The following is a 19,700-nucleotide window of genomic DNA, read 5'->3' as shown; positions in this document are numbered from 1 at the left end:
GTGCGTAAACCGTGTGTGTGTACGCCGTGCATGTGTGTGTAAGCCGTGTGTGTGTGTAAGCCGTGTGTGTGCGTGCGTGTGTGTAAGCTGTGTGTGTGTAACCCGTGTGTGTGCGTGTGTGTGTAAGCCGTGTGTAAGCCGCGCGTGTGCGTGTGTGTGTGTACGCCGTGTGTGTGTGTGTAAGCCGTGTGTGTGCATGCGTGTGTGTGTGTGTGGTGGGGAGGGGTGTGCTCTGACGGGCTCAGGAGTTGGCCCTGTGGATGGAATGTGGAATCAAGGCCTGAGACCTGGGGGCGGTGGTGCAGGAAGCGGCCTGCTGGGGGCAGAGGGCCGCACCCGCGGGAGGGCGGGAGAGACGGGAGTCCCCGCGGCCCGGCGGGCTGGGCTCCACAGCAGCGCAGGCTTCCAGGCGAGCTGGGGCGGGCGGTGTGCGGCGGGGAGGGCCTGCGCCTCCTCAGGTGCTGACGTGTGAGGGGGGAAGGAGCTGGGGCTGCAGACCCCCGGCCTCCCTGTCTCAGGCTGCATAAGGACATCATCGTGATCGTGACTCGGGAACAGACAAGGGAGACTGTATGCCTGTCTGTCCGACCTGCCTCTCCCCAGAAAGCAAAAAGTGAAAGTGTGAGTCGCCCAGTTGTGTCTGACTCTGTGACCCCATGGACTGTAGCCCGCCAGGCTCCTCTATCCATGAAATCCTCTAAGCGAGCATACTGGAGTGGGCTGCTATTCCCTTCTCCAGGGGATCTTCCTGACCCGTGGATCAAACCCAGGTCTCCCGCATTGCGGGCAGATTCTTTACTGGCCGAGCCACCGGGGAAGCCCTCAGCGGGCCAGCATCTCTCCGCCTTCAGGAAGACCAAGAATGGCTTCCTGCCACAAGCGATGAACGCCCCTCTCCCTGTCTCCAAGGGATGAAGCCCTCAGAGGCCCAGAGACCTCGCCACCTCCTACTCTGCAGGCTCTGCTACACCGTGACCCCCCACCTGCTACCTCTGCTGGGAATATCAGGCTTTCAGGCTCCTGACTCATCCTCCAAGGCCCAACTTTTCCTGACTGCTGCAAAAAAAATTCAATCCCCCCTCATCTGCCCCCGACCCCTGGCCTGCCTCTATTGCATCACATGTAGTTGCCCGTTTTCCCTCCACACTGGAAACTTCCTGAGGGCAAGGGCTGGGTTCTGTTCTCTGTATCCACCAGGCCTGAGGACTCAACAAATGTTTGCTGAACAAATTAATTTGTTTTCACTTAACAAGCTCATTAGGGCTCTAGCTTCCTCCTAATCATGAAGCAGGAAGTTTCCTTTTTTTCCTTAACGATCCATCTTTGGGGAATGACAGCAGAACTTCAACTTCCGCAAGAAGAAGGCAATCAAACTAGACCCCGGGCACACGTTTGCATTTGAAAGAAAGAAGACATGCAGGCTCAGTGAGGTACAGTTTAAACAAAACACGTGTATATTAAGAGCTTCACATTAAAAATGCATTATCATACAGCTCATCACACAGAGTTAGATCTTTACAGGACACTTTGAGCAGGAGGCGGTGGTCACAGGCTCCTGGCAGTAACACAACAGCCCGAGAAGGGGAGAGGCTGGGGGCTGCCGCGCCCAGGGGGGCCTGAGGGGGTCTCTGTGGGGTTCTGAAAGGTGCTCCTGCATCTGGGCTCTGGGTTGTGCTGGTTCCACTGGACAACTTGCCCCATTTGTCTCTGCCGGCAATCGCTGGGGGCAGGTAAAAGGACAGACGTGGCAGCTTGCTGGATGACCATCTGAGCCCGCCAGGACGCTTCACGGGCAGCGATGGGCCAACTCCAGACGCCAGCCTGCCCTGTCTGCCCGTTTCTGCAGGCACTGTCCTTGGGGTCTGTGCGAACACAGGGTAGGCCTGGCTGGCTGTCCCTGCTGGGCCCTTAATCAGTGACATCAACCGCTTCCCTGAGCGTGTACTGGAGAGCTGGTCGGAGCTCAGTGCTCTGAATCTTTAGAAAGGCAAGCTCCGGGGCCTGTGACCGCAGAAGCGTACCACCTGCCAGGGGCCCCACCTGTTGGTTCCCAGGCCCCCGCCGGAAGCTACATCAAGATGGCCCTCTGCCTGCCCGCCAGAGCCGCTCTGGGAGGGGAGGCGCAGCTCAGCTGGGATTGGCCCGGCCTTCTGAAGAGGGGCCTTTTCACCTCCTTCTTTAGAAGGGCTGCTCTGTGAGCCTGTCTCCTGACGGCAGGTGGGCCCTCTCTCCCCACAAAGCCTCCTTTCTTTCTGGGCCGCCATCTTGTTCTGGAGGGGCTGCCCAAAAGGCCTTGACTCCTCGGTGCTCAAGGACATCACTGCTGAAGTGGCTGGGGCATTATGGTCAATAATGAAGCCAGCAATGGAGGGAAAGAAAAGGGGAAAAAAAAAACACAACAGTCCTGTGGCTCTGAGCAACACAGCCTGTTAGGGGTTGGAGGCTGTGCTCTGAGACAAGATGCTGAGGCGGGATATTGTGTGGCAGGGAGCTTTTTTTTTCCCCCCTCTAAGAAATCCAGCTCATTTTCCCCCTCATTAATTGGCAGCAGATGAAAAAAAAAAAAGCCAAAACAAAACCCAAACCAACGCCAATAACCTGAATGTGAGTGTTTCTGAAAGGGAAAAGCTGTTTCAATTGTTAGATGTCCAAGAAAACATGAATACACGCCGCCAGAGGAAACGGTCACAATTAGAGGAAGAAGAGGGAGAGGTTCATAAAATTAAGGAAAAAAATTCCTTTTAGCGGCTCCCATCCTGTAAGCTGGCTCCTCTGCCGACCTCAGTCCCCAAGGGGAGCTGGAGGTTGGGCCTCCCAGGGAGACTTCAGGAAGATGGAGGCAGGGCCCAGGAATCCCTTAAAAGAGTAAAGGCAAGAACAGAGGGTGAAGCATTCTTGTTTTCCCTCAGACCACGGGGCGGAGCCTTTTCTGAGGAGAAGTCTGTTCTGAAGTCTGTTCATTGAGGATGGTCCTGGGCTCCTGCACTGCCTGACCTGTGGTTCTTAGGAAGGGCCCTGGAGAAATCTGGATTTGCTGGTGGAGGAGGGGCAACCGGAAGGTTCATGCCAACGCCCTGCTCCGCGGGCTACCTCCCCCGTCTCCAATCTCTAACTGGGTCCTAGGAATCCACTCTCCTTTGGCACCTCTGTTTGGACAAGTGCCAACACTTCACTCATTTTCTCACTCACTAGGGAAAAAAGAAGAGGAAAACATGAGGTACTGTAGCCTCAAAGGATGTTTTGGAAACAGCAAAGGAAAGGTCAGGATTGAGGTGTTGGAGACTAGGCCCAGGTCACAGGCAATGAGGCAACCATGAGGTGGGTGGGCCTGCGGGATTCATGGATGGGAGGGGCTGGGGCTGCCGGGACTGAGACAAGGACTCGGGAGACTGACCTGATTGGTTGAACTGGGCAGGAAGCAGATGCTGAGGGAACAGCTTTGGCCATAGCCTGCTAAAATCCACCAGACACCTAAAGAGACACGGCTTCTAGTCCTGCTTTGCACTGACTTAATGGGCGGCCAGGGCAAGTCCTCTCCTCTCATGAGGCCTCCATCTCCCACCTGGACAGTGAGTCGGGAGCATCTCGAAGGCCTGGCAGTGCTGGTGATGGTCAGACTGGACTCAGCCCCCTCCTACTGGGGACGATGGTGACCAGACTTCCATTCCTCTTGGCCCGCTGGCAGGCAGGATGACATGTGCTTGGTGAAGGTGCTGAAACTCGCAACGCATCTGGACCCCTCACACCTCCTTCAGTAGGTGAAAGCCGTGCCTTTCATGCTATTCCATGAGATTCTTTTGTTTCTTCCATCGCATTTAACTGTGGTATGGTGGTGGGCGGGTCGGAGGAGAAGGAAAGGCAGCAACCTCGCTGAGTGTCTGCTCTGTATGAGAAGGATCTGCCCCCTGTGAAGGGCAGGGGCAAGACGGGGGTGGAGTGTGCAGATGTTCCCATCTGTGTGGAGGCAGCGCAGATGACCAAGAGGACTCCATGTCCCCCGAGAGGTCAGGATTTGCCTTCCTCCAGGGGCAGGGTGACAGCCAGAGACAAAGAACTGGCTCAAGAGTCTCCTCTGCTTGTGGACCGGGTGAACTTGGACAAATCACCCTCCTTCTCTGAGCCTCCCTCTCCCCACACGTGAAGTGCCTCCTGGGGTGGCACTGACCCCAGTTAATGGGGAGAGCACGTTATGGACTGCTGGGTGCCGTGCGCCTGTGGGGTTAACACAGACTCGCCATCACGGGGTGGTGGTATGCAGAAGAGGGAGCGTGGATGCTGGATCAACACTGGAGCCTGAATGCCCCTTCCTGTAGGTTGACTCTCGAGGGGGCAAAGAAAAGCCCTCTGCCCTGAGCTGGGGGCTCTGCCTCCTTTCCACGTGCCCAGGAGTTGCACCTTGCTCTGGGAACGAAACTCACAGGTAATCACTTGACCCCGTCAGAGACCCACTGCAGTATATTAAAAAAAAAAAAAAAAAGGGATAAGAATATATATTAAACGACTATTTTATTTACACACCCTATTCATAAATAATTGAATCCTTTTTTGACTGCACAACGACCCCTCTGAGATCTCCTAGTGATTACACTGAGTGACTGGAAGTGGATTAGTGGGCTTACATCTGTGTGTGGTCGTGTTCTCCCACCAATGTGCTCACGCGCGCACACACACACACACACACCAGAAGGGAGGTGGGACTCCGGGGCCTTCTGGGCTCTCAAAACACCAGCACTCGGCTCCCAGCGCCAGGGGGGGCCCCGGTGGGAAACACTGCGCCCGGGACACAGGTGTGAATTCCTGACGGCTGGAGAACAAAGCGCCGCGACCCGGGAGCTGCCGCCCCCGCCCCTCGGAGCTGCTCTCCTTTGTTCATCCTGGAAGGCATCTCTTTGGATTTGCAAATATTTTAATTCACAGAAACTCGAGGAGGGGGTGGGGGTGGGGGCTGAGGCGGCGCGCTGGCTGTCCTTCAGTCTCTCTCCAGGCCTTCTCCAGCCCCCCGCGAGGGGCGACAGCATTCTAAGACATGCAGTGGTGTGCTAGTACCATACACACGACACGAACTGGACACGCCGGCGGCGGCGGCGGCTCCTCCCCGCCCAGGCCCGGCGGGGCGGCGCGGGGCTCACAGGGTCCGCACCGCCACCGGATAGAGCAGGGACAGGTGCTCGGCGCCTTTGATGGGCAGCTTCCTGGTGGTGTAGTAGTGGATGACCTCCGGGACACTGTCGAACGGGGGGCTGTTCTGGCCCAGGACGTATTTCTCTTTGGTTTTGGCCAGTTTCATGTGCATGAAGCCCTGGTTGCTCCTGTGAACAAAGCGCAGAGGTCGGTTAGGATTCCGCAGAACGAGGACGGCAGAGGCCGCCACGCTGCTCGGGAGGAGGGAGGCGGTGGGAGGGCCGAGGGTCCCTCAGGGAAGCAGTTCCCAGGGAGCCTCTGGCTTCTGCTCTGAACCAGCTTGTCACGAACTCACACTCGTTACCGAGAGAGCTCTCCCTCTGGCCGCCCTCCTGTGGAGGCGCGGAAGACTCCTTGCTGCCTGGGACAGACGAGAAACAGCCCTGAGCTGCCCCTCTCCCAGCCAGGAGTGGGGCCCAGGCCCAGCTGAATCGGGGCCTCACCCGAAAGCCCCTCAATCCTAGCAGCAGACACGGCTGCAGGAGAGTCGTCAAAACTCAGGGGACTTGAGGGACTTCCTCAGGAAATCAAGCGACCCCCCAAACGTGGCTCCCCTCCCTATTACTGATGCAGAGGAGAATTGAAGCCTGGCCTGGCAGGCACCATGCTTACATCCCCAGCGCCCTGACAAGTGGGCGGGCAGGGGTTACACCTCCAGTTTACCGACGAGGAAACAAAGTGTGGCAGGATGACGGTGAACTGTTTCCAAAAAGCTGATGCTCTCCCTTCAGTAACATGGAACTGTCAGCAGGAAGGGGCTGCCCAGCCTGAAACTACATTTCCCAGCCTCCCTTGCACCCACTGTTGTCACGTGACTAGTTGTAGCCAATGGAACGTGGGGAGACCGTGTGCTCCCCAGCTTTGCCCCAACGCTGGCAGCCTTCTCTTAAGTGCGCTTCCTCTCTCTGCTCAGTAAACCCTGCCTGCCTCCTCCAAGGCCCAGCCTGGATGTCTCCTCTGCCAGGAAGTCTTCCAGGTTCCCACGGGCAGAGCTCCTTCCTTCCTCCAACGGCACCAGGGATGTAATGCCTCCATCGGCACTTGCCCTCCTGAACTGTGATTACTTATCCATCTTCTCGATTCCCCTGGGAGCTCCAGAGCAGGGTGCAGGCTCTGCGCCCACCATGCTTGGCATCTGCTGAGACGGGCAGTGGGTGGTTCCTCGGAGATCAAAGCAGAGCCCTGAGCCCGTGACATGTGTGCTGGGTGGGGCGCCGCGTCCGCCTGGCCCACGTGGACCTTCCCACGTCCCACCGAGGACTCTGACCACATCCGTCACTGACCCCCAGCCAACCCCTCTTTGCTCAGGCTGCCCGTCCCCTGCTCACTCAGCTCCAAGCCTGGCCTGGCCGCCACACCTGTGGATGCCTGGTTTCCAAAACACCGTCCAGATTTACTGTGTCAGTGAGAAACCTGGGGCTCTGACCTGCGCCTTCTCCAGAGCCCATCTCTTGTGAGCAGCCCTAGGGGCCAGCTTCCAGACCAAGCCCAACCCAGGCGAGGCCGAGAGCGCTGCGTGGACGCGGGCGTGCAGCCTACAGCCCTCCTGAGCTTTGCTTCTTGTTTCAGCTGCTCCCACATCTCTTCCATCCAGGACTGGGTTCTCCTCCCTTACCGGTGCCCGCTCTATTAATGCATCAGTTTGGACTCCAGGACCATTTTCAAATGGGCAGAGCAAATGCTTAATGAAGTGCAGGCACTGAGTAATACATCTGCTCATAATAATGTATTTAGAGATGTCACCCTCAGCTTAAAGGAAATCGTTCAGAGAGCAATTATGTTTCAAGAGAGAATAATTCCTGTAAAGAACTGAAATTTAAATCAAGATTTTTTAAGGCTGACAATGTTCTAATTACAGAGCCTGTGGCAAGCTCTGCTCCTCAGTGAAGGGTCATTTCACTGGAGAATTGCCTCATCTGAGAAGCAGGAGGCGCACTTGCTTAAGCCGGTGTGTGCATTAAAATACGAGCAACTCCCTCTGAGCCCGACTCAGCTACCTGCTACCTACCTCCGTGGAGAGATGGCAAATCTGTGCTGGCCTAGAAGAGTCTGTAACTGCTTGAATGCAGGGCTGAAATTGTATGGCTAATAAAACCGGGGACAGTTAAGAAGCCTTGCAGCCTTGGAGGCCATGTGCTCAGTTTTACCTGGAGAAGGGGTGGGTGGGTATGGGGGCAACAGAGCTGGAGCAGAGGTGAGTGACCTGGGTGGGTGGGTGTGGCCTCGGACACGTCATGCCCTCTGCCTGGGTGATATTTTGGGCTCTACGGCTGGTGATGCAAAGCGCAGGATGTGTTAGGTCTCAACAACTAGCTGTGAGCTGGCCTGAACGCCAAAGCTTTCATGGCATTGCAGGTATGAAGTCACTAGGGGAACCGATTTAGTATCTAAGGAGGTTAAAGAAAATAACTCATGTGGGTTAATGGGATATTTTCACACCAGTTGTTCTGAAAACATTCAGTGAGGGAAGTGGGCAGGGGTGCTGACAACAGGACAGAGCCAGAGAAGGAAGCTGAAGCTCCTCTGTGCCCAGATCGAAGGCTCTCGAGGTCACCACATACTCGGAACTCCACACCAATGTCTCCATCTCAACACACGTGGGCAGGCACTGGGACCTCCCTGCAGTCCTTCCTGACTCTCCAGGCCCACTGGATTTTCCTCTGATGCAGGTATTTCAGTACATACTAGTTTATAACCCTGAGCTGGGCTATGCTGAGGGGGCAGGCGGTCATCAAGTTCAGAGCTCAAGGCAGAGAACTCAGGCCTGTGACTGTCCCCGGCAGAGGGAGAAAGGCCCACGAGCTAGCCCTCAGGCTGCAGTCCCTGCAGGACGGCCCTTCCCCTTGGGCTCATGCACTGCACTCTGGTTCTCTGGACTCAGGCGCTCCTTGGGCCCTACTGGGCTCCGCTCTACCCACACTGGACCTGGGAAGGCTAACTGCATGGCTTCTGAGGGCGCTTCTAGGCCTAAGGTCCTAGATTCCACGTCTATGAGCATAATCTGCTGCCCATGAGGTGAGGGCTTCCTGCAGGAAGGGATCAAGTCAGCCTCATGCCCCCTCCTCTGCTGCACTTGGCCTCCAGTCCCGCTCTCTCAGGGCGTTGGCCTGGATGGCTCTCAGGGCTGATGTGTCCTGGGCACCTCCTGTGAGCCAGGCCACGTGCCCAGCACTGAAGCTCAGGATGGGAGGTAGCTGATTGGGGGTCACGCAGCCATCAGCTGCTGCTGCTTCCCCCGCTGGGGGCCTTTCCCAGAACCCATGCTCCTGACCTCAGCACTGTGAGCTCCAGGAGAGGGCCCAACCTAGCCCCCAACACTCCCCGTGACTCACGGCCAGCCGGGGGCAGGAGGGCGGGTGAGAGGCATCAGACCCTGAGCAGGTGACTTCTTGACTGTCAGCTTCAGTTCCCATGGCACCCACCCTGCCGGTAACAGTGGCTCAGAGCAGCACAGGGGCTGGCAGTGAATGGCCGTCCCGGGGACCAGGGATGGTGTGTCCCGACTGGTGGAGTCCTCAGCCACGGAGGGACCGTCATACAGAGTTGGTGGGCCTCGAGAGGTGAGCGGGGCTTTCTTTCTGAGACAATCTGTCAAACCCCGACTTAATGCAAACGTTGGGCAGAGCCTTGTCAACACACACCCAGGGGGTGTGCTGCAGTGATATATCCTGATCGGTCACAAGGTCCCCACGAGTGAGATGCCACCTAACGACAGCTGAAGATTTAAAAACAGCTGCCAGGGATGATTTTAATAACTGCCAACTCAGAGGAGGAAATCCAGCACAAGATTAAAATTCTCAGGGAGAAGGGAGGGTACATCGGATACTCAGCAAGCACAGGGCTGTGTGGGGCTTTAGGAGCAAGAAGTAGCCTGGGGACCATGCATCCAGGGCCGGGTTCCTGGCCTGGCCACCTCCCCATCATGGCTTCTGAGAAGGCATGGGTCCCTGGGGAGCTCAGACAGGCTGCCACCTCCTGCCAAGCTCCTGCACCAGCCCTGTCTCCTTTGATAGGGCATCCTGAGAGAGCTAAGTCACAATTAGGGGTGTCTCCAGCGGGTGACCTGTCTAATGAGTCTTGTAAGGCTGGTGGAGGCTGGGGATGCTGGGGCTGTCAGGGCCTTCAGATCGCTCATTACCATCACAAAAAGCACCTCCTTGTATAACCGGGATTATCAAACGTGCCTGGCGCGTCAGGCCTAATAACAGGCCCCACCTCGTCTCATAATCACGGGCTTTAATAAAACATCACTCAGCCCGCAGCTGCCGGCCCGAGCAGGGTGCGAGGCCTCACCTCACGCTTTTAGACCTAATTGCTTGATGCATATTTCATGAAGAATCTTGGGTAATAGTTATGTTAAATCGCTTCTTTTCATGATGAAATGACTTAAAAAAATACTTGATATAATATTTATGTGGGAGAAGTCGAGGAAATTGTCCTTTGGGATTCGTGTGTAGGACCTGGTTATAGGAGTCCATGCTCAGAGGTATTGACTCAGGTTTACCTCTTTTGAAAGGTGGTTGGGGAGCTGCTCTCTTCACGGAGATGCCCCAGCACATTGTCCCTCAGCTCAAGACCACCCAGGGGTGTCCTTGGGGCCCTGCAGAATAAAGGCTCAGCCCCACCGTGCACCAAGCTGCTGCCACATGCTATCTCATTTAGGCCTGTGGCAAGGCTGACACGTTGCTTGGTGTAACTACCGTTGTTGACAGATGGGGAAACCGAGGCTGAAGCAGGCTGTGTGCCTCCATGGGCACCTCGGGGCCCACACGACAGGTACGTCCTGCGGCAATGCTGCCTCTGCAAGCAGATGGCTCTGATTCAGCACATCTGCTCTTTGACCTCCAGGGAGATGTCTACAGAGAAGACACTTTTCCTCCTCATCACACCTGTGAGCAAGCCTCTCCAGAAACATTCGTGTCTGCAGAGAAGCATGCTCCAAGGAGAGCCCTGGGGCTGCTGTGGAAGAAACCGCCCAGACCTCCAGTGATGGGGGCCTTCAGGGGAAAGGCACTGGGGTGACATCTCCTGAGGACGCTCTGCGTGCAGGCTGGCCCTGCACCAGCTATGAACTTCCCGCTTGGGGCCTGGGAACCTGGCAGAACAAATGTGCGCCATGTGATCACCACTGCTGCCCTTGGTCGGTGACTGGACCAACCTGTGGCTTCACAAAGAAGCTGGCAGGGCTGACATTATCTGCAAGAGCACCAAGGGGCAGAGGGAGAAGCAGCCTGCCTGGATCGCAGTGAGAGGACAGCAGGGCTTTCTGAGTCCTGACAGCCGTGTGGTGGGGTTCCCCAACTGTGCCATGCACGGGGCGGGGGGCACGAAGGCCCCTTCCAGCTGAGACGTTCTAGGGGCCGAGGGAGCTGGGGGAAGGGGTTTATGTGGTCACACGCCTTTTGAAATCGCCTTCAGGGGGACAAGCCAAAGACACACGCAGCAGGTTATAGAGCACAAACATCTAGATGTGAACACTGCTGAGCCAAATGACTTGATTTAGAACCAAATAATCAGACTTTCAATAAGTGCATTGGCAGCGACTAGCCTCCCCAAGAAGCCCAGGCATTTCTCAAGCTCTAAGTTGGCGGCTCAGGGTGGGCTCTTCAGTAAATCACGGGGAAAAGCCATCTCCGGGGGGAAGGAGGGCGGCCGATGCCTTCTGCAGCAAGGTTGGTTTGTGCCGCACAATGCAGCGGGTGGGTCAGAACGAACCCATCGGGGGCAATTTTCTCAGGAGTAGACTAACAAAGTGTCAGACAGGAGGACTGCAATGATCCAGACAGCTGAGGACGTGAGCCTCCAGTCGCTGGAGGTGTGTGACTAGGAGGGTAATGATGCTTGGAAGACTTTTGTAACTCCTCTGGTCGGTGTCCCTACATAGGCTTCAGCAAGAGCACATGAAAACTACAAGGCGAGATGTGGATGCAGAACAAAGGGTGACATGTGAAATGGTTCAGAGCTTTAGGAAGAGGAAAGAGGACTTTTCTAGGAACATGAAGACCCTTCTGTGTTTGAAGCACGTGGGGCTGATGGTGATGGCTGGACTGAAGTCAGATGCCTGGGTTCAAACTCTGATCCCACTATGTCCAGTGGCTGGGCAGGTCCCCTCTCCCTGGGCCTCAGCATTCTTGTCTGGAAAAGATAGAGGGGGTTCCTCCAGCGCTGAAGTTCTCAAGCCGGTGAGAGGCATCACGGGGCGTGGGAGCGGCACCAGTAGTGCCAGCAGGACTCACACAGGCATGGAGCATCTCCGGGCTTGGGGACGGCACAGTGCCAAAAGCAGGCTTAACATCTGTGCCAATGGGATGGACAGAAAGCATTCAGGCCTGGGGGGTGGGGTGGGGGTGTCTCCTTCTACAGGACAAGCCCCTCTCTACCCATACTCTCCTTGGGGCACGGGTTTACCTCCTTCCTGGGGGCACTTGGCAACGTCTGGAGACGGGAGCCGCTGGCATTTCTAGGTGGAGGTCAAGGATGCTGCAGAGAAGACAGATCCACAGCACAGAATAACCCGGCCCAAACTCACAGGTCACCAGTGCCTCAAATCCTTCATCTGTGAAGTGTGGCTAACATGAATAGATGTGAGGGAGAAGCGAGAATGTGCATGTGAAGGAAGCAAGGACACCTATAAAGGTTAGTTGTCCGGCTTCTCATTCAAGGGCTGAAGACACGGCACAGAATTTGCCAAAGGGATGCAGAGGTTCCAGGCTGTTTCCAAGGACCAGCGCCCCACCGCGACTCCAGCCAGCAGGTGCAGGGGGAACCTGAAGGCAGGTCCAGGACAGGGGTCGGGCAGATGCTGCACAAAGGCAGCTGCCGAGGCAAGCACCAGCTGCCGCGGAGAGGACTTGGAGGGGCACAGCGGTTTCCATAGGCAAAAGGGGAGCCGGAAACCTGAGGCTGAGCCAGGTGATGCTCAGAGGGAGATGAGGGGAGCACTCCGGGGTGAGGAAGGTCAGACAAAGGCAAAGGGATCACTGCCTGCAGATCCAGAGGGACCCAGACCTGGGCTGAGTCTCCCAGGTCTGAGAGTCTCCCAGACTGCCACTTCTGAGCAGCGCCTCTCTCGGAGCCTCAGTTTCCTCACTGGCGCTTCCACTGCCCACCCGTGAGGACGGTCCCGAGTCCCAGCTGGGTGGGGCATGAGCACATTTGGCAGGTGCTCAGGCCTGGGCTTCTTGGCTTCGTTCCCACCCGCGCGATGCAGGTGCCCTCATAGAAGGTGCTGCCCGGGCTGGGCACTGAGGTGCCTCCCCCCGCCTGGTCTGCCGTTCGTGGCCATGCTGGCGGCAGGCCCACCTCCTCCAGGCAGCCTGCCTGGCTGAAGTGGGAGGGCCGGGTTCTGGCCCCAGCTCTGTTACCAGATGACAATGGGCATGGTGTGTGCATCCCCAAGATCAATTTTCCTAAACATTGAGTGGTATTTCTCAACACTCTCAAAAGCACACTGTTATACACCGGGGTCCACGTGAGAACAGAATGGGGATGATGAGGAAAGAGCCTTCTCTGCTTAAAAAATCCTGGTCTAAGGCGGTCCTGCGGGTACTGCTTTGCAGTCAACATTTCTGTGGGACACGAGACGCCAAGCAGAGGCTTTTGAGGCCATGTGTTTCCCTGACCTTATTTTACCTATGACGTGAGGCCCAGAAAGGGGTGGAGGTTTGCTCCCCTTCTCCAGCGAACCCGGTATGACCCCCACCTTGTGCCATCAGCCACAGGGCACTACCCATAGCCTCCGTATGCTCTGAGAAGGCAGGGATGCCGCACCGGGTGGAGGGTGGAGGTGGGCGTGCAGGGAGGGGCAGGGAGACAGCAACCCACCTGCACCCCAGTTCTCATCTCCTAGGACCCAACTCCTTTCCTGGTGGGGCTGTCCTCCATACCTGAACAATGGATTCATTAGCACAGCAAAGAAGGGGACTCGCCCACAAAGCATCTGACCCAACTCACAGTTTTACTTAAAAAAACAAAAACAAGTAAAGAAGGAAAATCCAGAAAGGTCTTTAAAAACTGCAAACTAAAACAGATCTGTTCGCTCAGCGGCCCTGCCTCTAACCTGAGGATCCATTCTTCCTTCCTGGAATTTCAAAGGCACACACTTGACTCTAAGCCAAAGTGGCCCTGGCCAAAGGCCTTTTGCAAATCATGTGAAAGACAGTGACCGGTGGTTTTCAGTGGAAAAGCTCCCAATAAGCCTTGGGGATCTGGGCCACAGTCTCCTCATCTGTGAAATGGGGAGATCTTTATGATGTTCCCTAAACTCACTGAAAGCAAGGGAAAAGAGCCCTGAGCAGGAAGTCGAGACCTGGTCCCACCCCTGGCTCTTGCCCTCTTGGGCCTTGGTTCTCCCATCTACACAACAAAGGGAGGGGACGAGGTGACCACTGAGGCCCCACAAACTTCTAAACCTTTGAAACTCAGCACATAGAAGATGCTCACACCATGCGATGAGGAAAGAATGACTTCAGATATTAAACAGAACGATTGACCTTCACTGCAGATGCCCCAGAGTTCCAGGGCTGGAAGAGAAGTGCAGGTTTCTCAAACACAGAGTTTCTTCAAATGTGCCCTGGAACGCCTACATCAAGGTCCCCGGGGATTTGCTAAGCCTGTGGCTTCCTGGGCTTCTCTGGAACTAGAATCAGCCTTTGACACGCTCTTCAAGAGATTCTGATGCACATTCAAGTTTGAGAACCACCATTCTAGCTCTTATCTGGTGATGCAAAGTCCACATTCACATCTCACATCCAGCGTTTGCTTTTTGCTCACCCACAGCACTGGGCAGCTCACTCCTTACAGGGACGACCTTTTCCAACCTTTGATGGCTCTCCCCATGAGAAAGTCCTTCTATGTTCTGAGCTGAATTGTGACTTCGCACGGTCCTGCAGGCCACAGCTGCTCTGCCTGCCCTGAGAAGGCCTGCCTGAAGAGCGGGGCCCAGAGCAGGTACAGACCCGAGGCTGCTCCTCTCTCCAGCTGTCCTCAGAGGGCAGAAGCTCCTAGCCCTTCCCATCCTGGCCCCCCTGCTGCTCACGATCTCTCAATTGCAGGGGCTGCAATTGGACATTGCTCCCGTGGGTCTACCCCACTTGGCCATTAGTCCAGCTGTCTGGACATGACTGCACCATGTTACACCCCAAGCCTCCACTGAACTCCTCTCTGGTGTCTGCTGACCTCCAGAGTCCACTGTCTTCCTCCTCCTCCTGATCCCAAAGGACAGGATCTCACTGGCTTGAGAGTGTCAGTGGGTCAGGCAACATGCACCTCTTGACCCAAACCCCAAAGGGCACCAGCCCAAGAACATGAAGAAGCAAATGCCCATGGGCTGTGGCCACACTTGGAAGGTTTGCAAATGTAATTTTGAAAGGTCACTGTCAGCCCTTCGTAATCTGGGCTCTGGAGGGTGAATCCTCTCACGTTGGGCATCCATTCTGGCAGCTTCTTGACAACCTCCGTCCACAGGGTAGAGAGTTCTCTCAAAATTAAATCGCTGGCTCTTTGCTCCCTAATGAAATTGATTTCTGCCTTGATACACAACAAAGCTTCCATTTTATTATTTGGCTAGGGTTTGACCACATTAATTACAGTTTTTTTTCAGCATGGCTGCAAGTAATTGAGTTCCAAAAAGTTACTGACTATTGGAACTGATGGCTTTTTAAAAGCATAACTACCACAGAAGTGAAATGGTCAACTTTCATTTTGTCACAGAAGATTTCTGGGGGGTAAGACTGGAACAATTCAGGACAAGAAGAAGCATTTCTCTAGTTTGAAAATCTGAACTCAAAATGGGATTATGCTCACATTTGGAGACTGTTTTTGAAATGCGGGTGTGCCCGGCACATACGACCTCACGCATTTGCTGCCTCAGTAGTCTGATCATCACTTGTGTCAGAACTCATAAACTGCCCCAAGTTTTTAATCGTTGTTATTGGCACAAGTCTACCTGCCTTAGAGGATACGCTGTGGAAGCCTCTTCAAATCAGTTTCTGACACCAGGTACCAGGGACTGCAAAGCGCCTACCTGGCACCGTGTAAATGCATTTTCCCCCGGGAGGCTGTGTTCAGCCAGGGTGGGCTGTACACCTTAGTGTCAGCTGGAAACGATGGGCACACAACTGCTCTGAGCAAGCTGGGGGGTGGGAAAGGATTGTGGGTGAGAGAAAGGGCCAGAAATGCAGAAAGCTGTGGGGAGAGAGAGAGAGCTGACCAGGACTTCAGAGTTTATGAGGCACATCTTTGTCCACCCGGGCCAAATGTCTAGTCGCCTTGGCCAAGGGGGGCTGACATGGAGGGGACAGCTGGAAACTCAAGTTGGCACCACAGGCAGAGGGGACACTGCAGAGACCTCTCCCCTAATGCCAAACCCAACTGCCCTTCGGCCTTGCTGTTACTTCCCAATACATTATTATCCTCCTAGGCCTGCTCACACACCACCTCCTCCAGGAAGCCTTCCAAGATGCCGCCAGTCGGACTCACTTTCTTCTTATTTATTCCCGGCCACGCTTCCCTCCACACAGCCCTCACCTACTCTTGTCCTTCTGTCTCCCTGTCCGGCTGGAGGCCTGGTGCCCGGCGGGAATGCAGCAGGGACACCTCGGCTGCTGACCTGTCACCTGCCCTCAAAGTCTGCACTGAGAATGGGACAGGCTGATCCCCAAGCCGCCTGGAGCCGTGAGCAGCATGTGGATTTTCAAAAGGAAAATAGCAAAAAAAAAAAAAAAAAGTTCTAATTAAAGCATTTCTAATAAGCCAGCTTTGCCAAAGCCAATTGTTTCTTATATTCCTCCTGGGTGAAGCAATTTTTTTTTTTTTTTTAAAGGCATTAAAAGTGGCAGAAAGCACCCTCGGCTAGAAGGAGGTTGGCGGCTGCTCACTGTGGGGGGGGGTGGGGCGCGCCCAGCAAAGGACGGGTTTGAGGCACAAAATGTGTGCGTGTGTGTGACACACACTCAAACACAGCAAAACATCATTTTTATAGCTTTAGAATTTGAACTGTGGGAGCAAAGACGAGAGCTATAAAATCTGACATCCGATTTTATAAACCTGCCGCAAATACCAAGAACGTTTATGGAGAAAATGAGAGAAGAAAACATAGTGCTACGGGGCTTCAGAAGGGTAATAACCCTGGGTTGGGAGTCGAGACATCTGGGCTCCGCCAGCAACTCGCTGCGGGACCTTGGGAAGGTCTTCTTCCCTTCCTGTGCCTGCTTCTCTCATCCGAAAGCCAGGGTCTTGACCTGGATGATCCAAGACTCTTCTGGTTGCAAGGGCCTGAGGGTGTGGGGAACAGGAAACCTTGAGATTTTACTGAAAGAAGCCGGGTGCTTCAAGCCCCACCAAATGCCTCAAGGAGGGGGCTGGTTATATTTCCTCTGGGGAACATCTAGTTATTTACCTAGCTACTAGCAAAATAAGACCCCCAATACTTCCCTGGGGAAGGCACAAGTCTCTGTAAATAACGCCACCTGCATTTATACAGCCACTCGGGGTTTACAAAGAGATCTCCCTTCCGCTGTGTCCCTGGACCTCGGGGGTGAGGCTCAGAGACGTGAACTAATTCACTGGGTGACCCCCACAGCCGGCAGAAGCAGAGGGATTCAGGCCCTGGTCCTCCGGCCCCTGACTGCGTCCTTCACGTTTCTGCCCCGTCCCTGATGGCAGCGATGAGGTCTGTGTCCGTCACCACGGCCTGGACCTGCGGTGCCCTCCCAAGTTCCCAAACAAGCCTTTCCCAGATGGCTTTTGCAAAAACATTGTTAAATAAATCCTATTAACAAGATGTTAGAAATGTGACTGGAAAGAAATGTTTTTCACATTTGGAGAGACCAGTGCCTCAGAAAGGAAGCTGTCCCCGGGCACGGGAGGCTTCCTGGCCATGGATGGGCAGTTGGAACCGCCCCCCAACCCCGCTCCCCGATTGCCACCCGGCAGGCGAGCCTCGCAGGCAGATTTATGTGGGCTGATATAAGACAATTAAAAACCAGCTGGAATTGTAATCGGGGTGGTTCAGACGCTGGCGAGGACTAGGGAGCTCTCGGGGGAGTACAGGGCGGTGCGGTGTGCCTGGCTGGGAGGGGCACGCGGCAGGTCAGGAGGGGAAACCCCAGCCCGTCAGCGGGCACCCGGGGCGCTGCCAGGCCGGCCGGTGCTCTGGACAACGGGCGGGCAGTGAATGCAGGCGCCTCTTGCCTCTGGGTTTGGGGCAGCGACTGGGGCAGGGATGAAAACGCGTCCCTGAGTTAGGATGAGTCTCCCAGGTTTTTCAAAACTGACAGGTCCAGGTCCATGTTGCAGCTGGCGGAGTCACCACTCACCCGGCCGTTCAGAAATCTGAACGAGGCCCCAGGCTCCCTGCTCTTTCTCACCCTCTTCAGTTCGACCAAGACATGACCTCTGTTTACTCCCACTGCCCGAGTCCTTCGCTGAACTGTTGCAGCCTCCTCGGCAGCCAGCCATCCACCCCGACCTGCCTTCCAGATTCAGCCACCGTCAGATGCGGCTTCTGAAAACCTCTGTCTCTAGAGTTCACTGTTTTCATTTCGTCTCCTGCACAGAACGTTTGAGGAGCCTCTTGTTTTACCTATAGCAGTAGCTCCTAATTGCACCATTTCCTTTAAACCTTTTAGAGAAGGCGAAAACATGCTGTCCACTAATTGAGCAGAAAGTTCATTTTCCCTCCATCAGCCCTGAAAGGATGTGAAACCCTCTGTGTAGCAAGAGCAAAGACAGACACCCCCCTCCCCTGCTTGCCCTTTGTCTCAGGCTGACGCAAATGCTGCCAAAACACGGGGCCTGGCTGAGAAGCTAGGAGGCAGACAAGCTTCTTCCTCTCTCTGGCCTTAGTTCTGCCTGCCTGTTGAAGTGGTCATCATCTTCAGGAGCTGATGAGGAACCGGCAGATCAGAGAGGTTAAGTGACTTACTCAAGGTCACACGGTCATCAAGAGGGCAGGCAGCCTGGATTTAACATGAGCCCTGTGATTTGTCTCAGTCATAGCATGCAGGATTTTCTCCAGAGGCAGTCTGCATGGACTCTGAGATCCTATCACCATAAAGGGCAGTGGATGTGGGCACAGACACTCAGGTAGTTCTCAAGGTACTGAGCCACACCGAGCTATTTTCTCAATGACCCATGGCGGTAACCAAGTCTGTAACAAAGACAGTGAGCTACCACTAACTTACTGCCTGCTGGGCACAGGCCAAGCACTTCGCAGACATCATCTCTTCATGAATACCTCTGTAAAACCCATTTTATAGATGAGGAAACCGAGGCTCAGAGATGTTAAGTCCCTTTGTCCAAGACCGTCCTGCTAGTAAGTGGCAGAGCTGGGGTTCAAAAGCCCACGCCAGACCGATCCAGAGCTCATTTCTTCTGCTACCCCGAGCTGCCTCCATTCTGGGGAGATGGGGGAGGATGCTAGTGACTGGATCTACTGAAAACTGGGCTGGGAAATAGGCAGCTTCTCTCCTCCTGCTCTGCTGTTTCCCCAGCATGGGCAGCTCCTTACCCTGCCCATTCCCAACTGTCTCAACCCTCCTCATTCCTCAAGGCCCAGGTCAAAACCCTTCCTTATCGCATCCTCTCCTGCCATCACTGTCTGCCTGGAGTCAGCCAGCTACCTCTGGGCCAGTCTGCCTGACCCCCGCCTCTCTTTCTTTGGTACCCCCCCACCCCCAGCCCTCACACCCACCTGGAAGCGCAGAGAGTCAGGGGGTCATGGGGGCAAACAGCCAGGAAACTAGGGCCCCTGTCATCAGAGCCGGGCAGTGCCCCGGGCGGTACATCCCCGCCTTCCTTGAAGCCCTCAGGGGCAGCCTGGGGAGGAGGGCAAGTGGGGACAGAGCCCCACATTCTGGGGCAGGAGGTCATGCTGGGCAGGGAAGCCCACAATGGCTGGAAAGCCTCCACTGTGGTCTGGGAGACCACCCAGGGGGCTCGCCCATGGGAGCAGCCACTGTGGAGCTAAGAGGACGAAGCCTCAGACGTCCACTCAACAAGGGAAAGCTCAGACGGCTGAAGGAGGTGAAGTCCGTGCTCCCTCTGATGATCGAAGGGCGAACAGTCTTCGCGTTCCCTCACCTCTCCCCACCCCACAAACTGTTATTATTTCTTGCTCCTGGCTGTCAGCAGCAACAAACTAAGATTAATCACTCGCCCGCCTGCCTAGACCCAGACATGCCTACTGTTTGAAAACTCTCTCCTTTACCATATAAATCAATGAGGGGAGAGAAGAAAGAAAAACAACCCTAACAGAAACGCGCCCCCAGCGCCCCTGGAACACAGCCCATCATCTCCTCTGGCCCTGCCACACACACCACCCTCCCAGGAAGCATATGCTGGGTGAAGACTGGCTGCCCAGCGGTCAGCACACCCTCCCAGCTCCAGGCGGGAACCTGAAGGGCCTCGTTTGGCAGTCAGACCAGGAGGCATTTTCTCGATAAATTGTCCCGCCCCCTCCTCCCCGCCTGAAGAAGGAGGTGGGGCCTTCCCACTGTCCTTAGGACGGAGCAGAGAGA

The 19,700-nt window shown here is 55.3% G+C and overlaps 1 protein-coding gene across 1 annotated transcript in view; it reads right to left on the bottom strand.

The window, feature by feature from the left end:
• Nucleotides 1–4,489: 4,489 nt before the first annotated feature.
• Nucleotides 4,490–19,700, bottom strand: part of SHB (SH2 domain containing adaptor protein B) — a 132,866-nt gene continuing 117,655 nt past the window's right edge. The window contains exon 6 of the mRNA XM_043486672.1: nt 4,490–5,309. Coding sequence (XP_043342607.1) covers nt 5,126–5,309 — 184 coding nt within the window. The 3' untranslated portion in view covers nt 4,490–5,125. The remainder of the gene's footprint in view (nt 5,310–19,700) is intronic.

This window comes from Cervus canadensis, chromosome 14 (assembly GCF_019320065.1).
Source record: "Cervus canadensis isolate Bull #8, Minnesota chromosome 14, ASM1932006v1, whole genome shotgun sequence".
NCBI lineage: Eukaryota > Metazoa > Chordata > Mammalia > Artiodactyla > Cervidae > Cervus > Cervus canadensis.
This window is presented reverse-complemented; position numbering and strand designations above follow the sequence as displayed.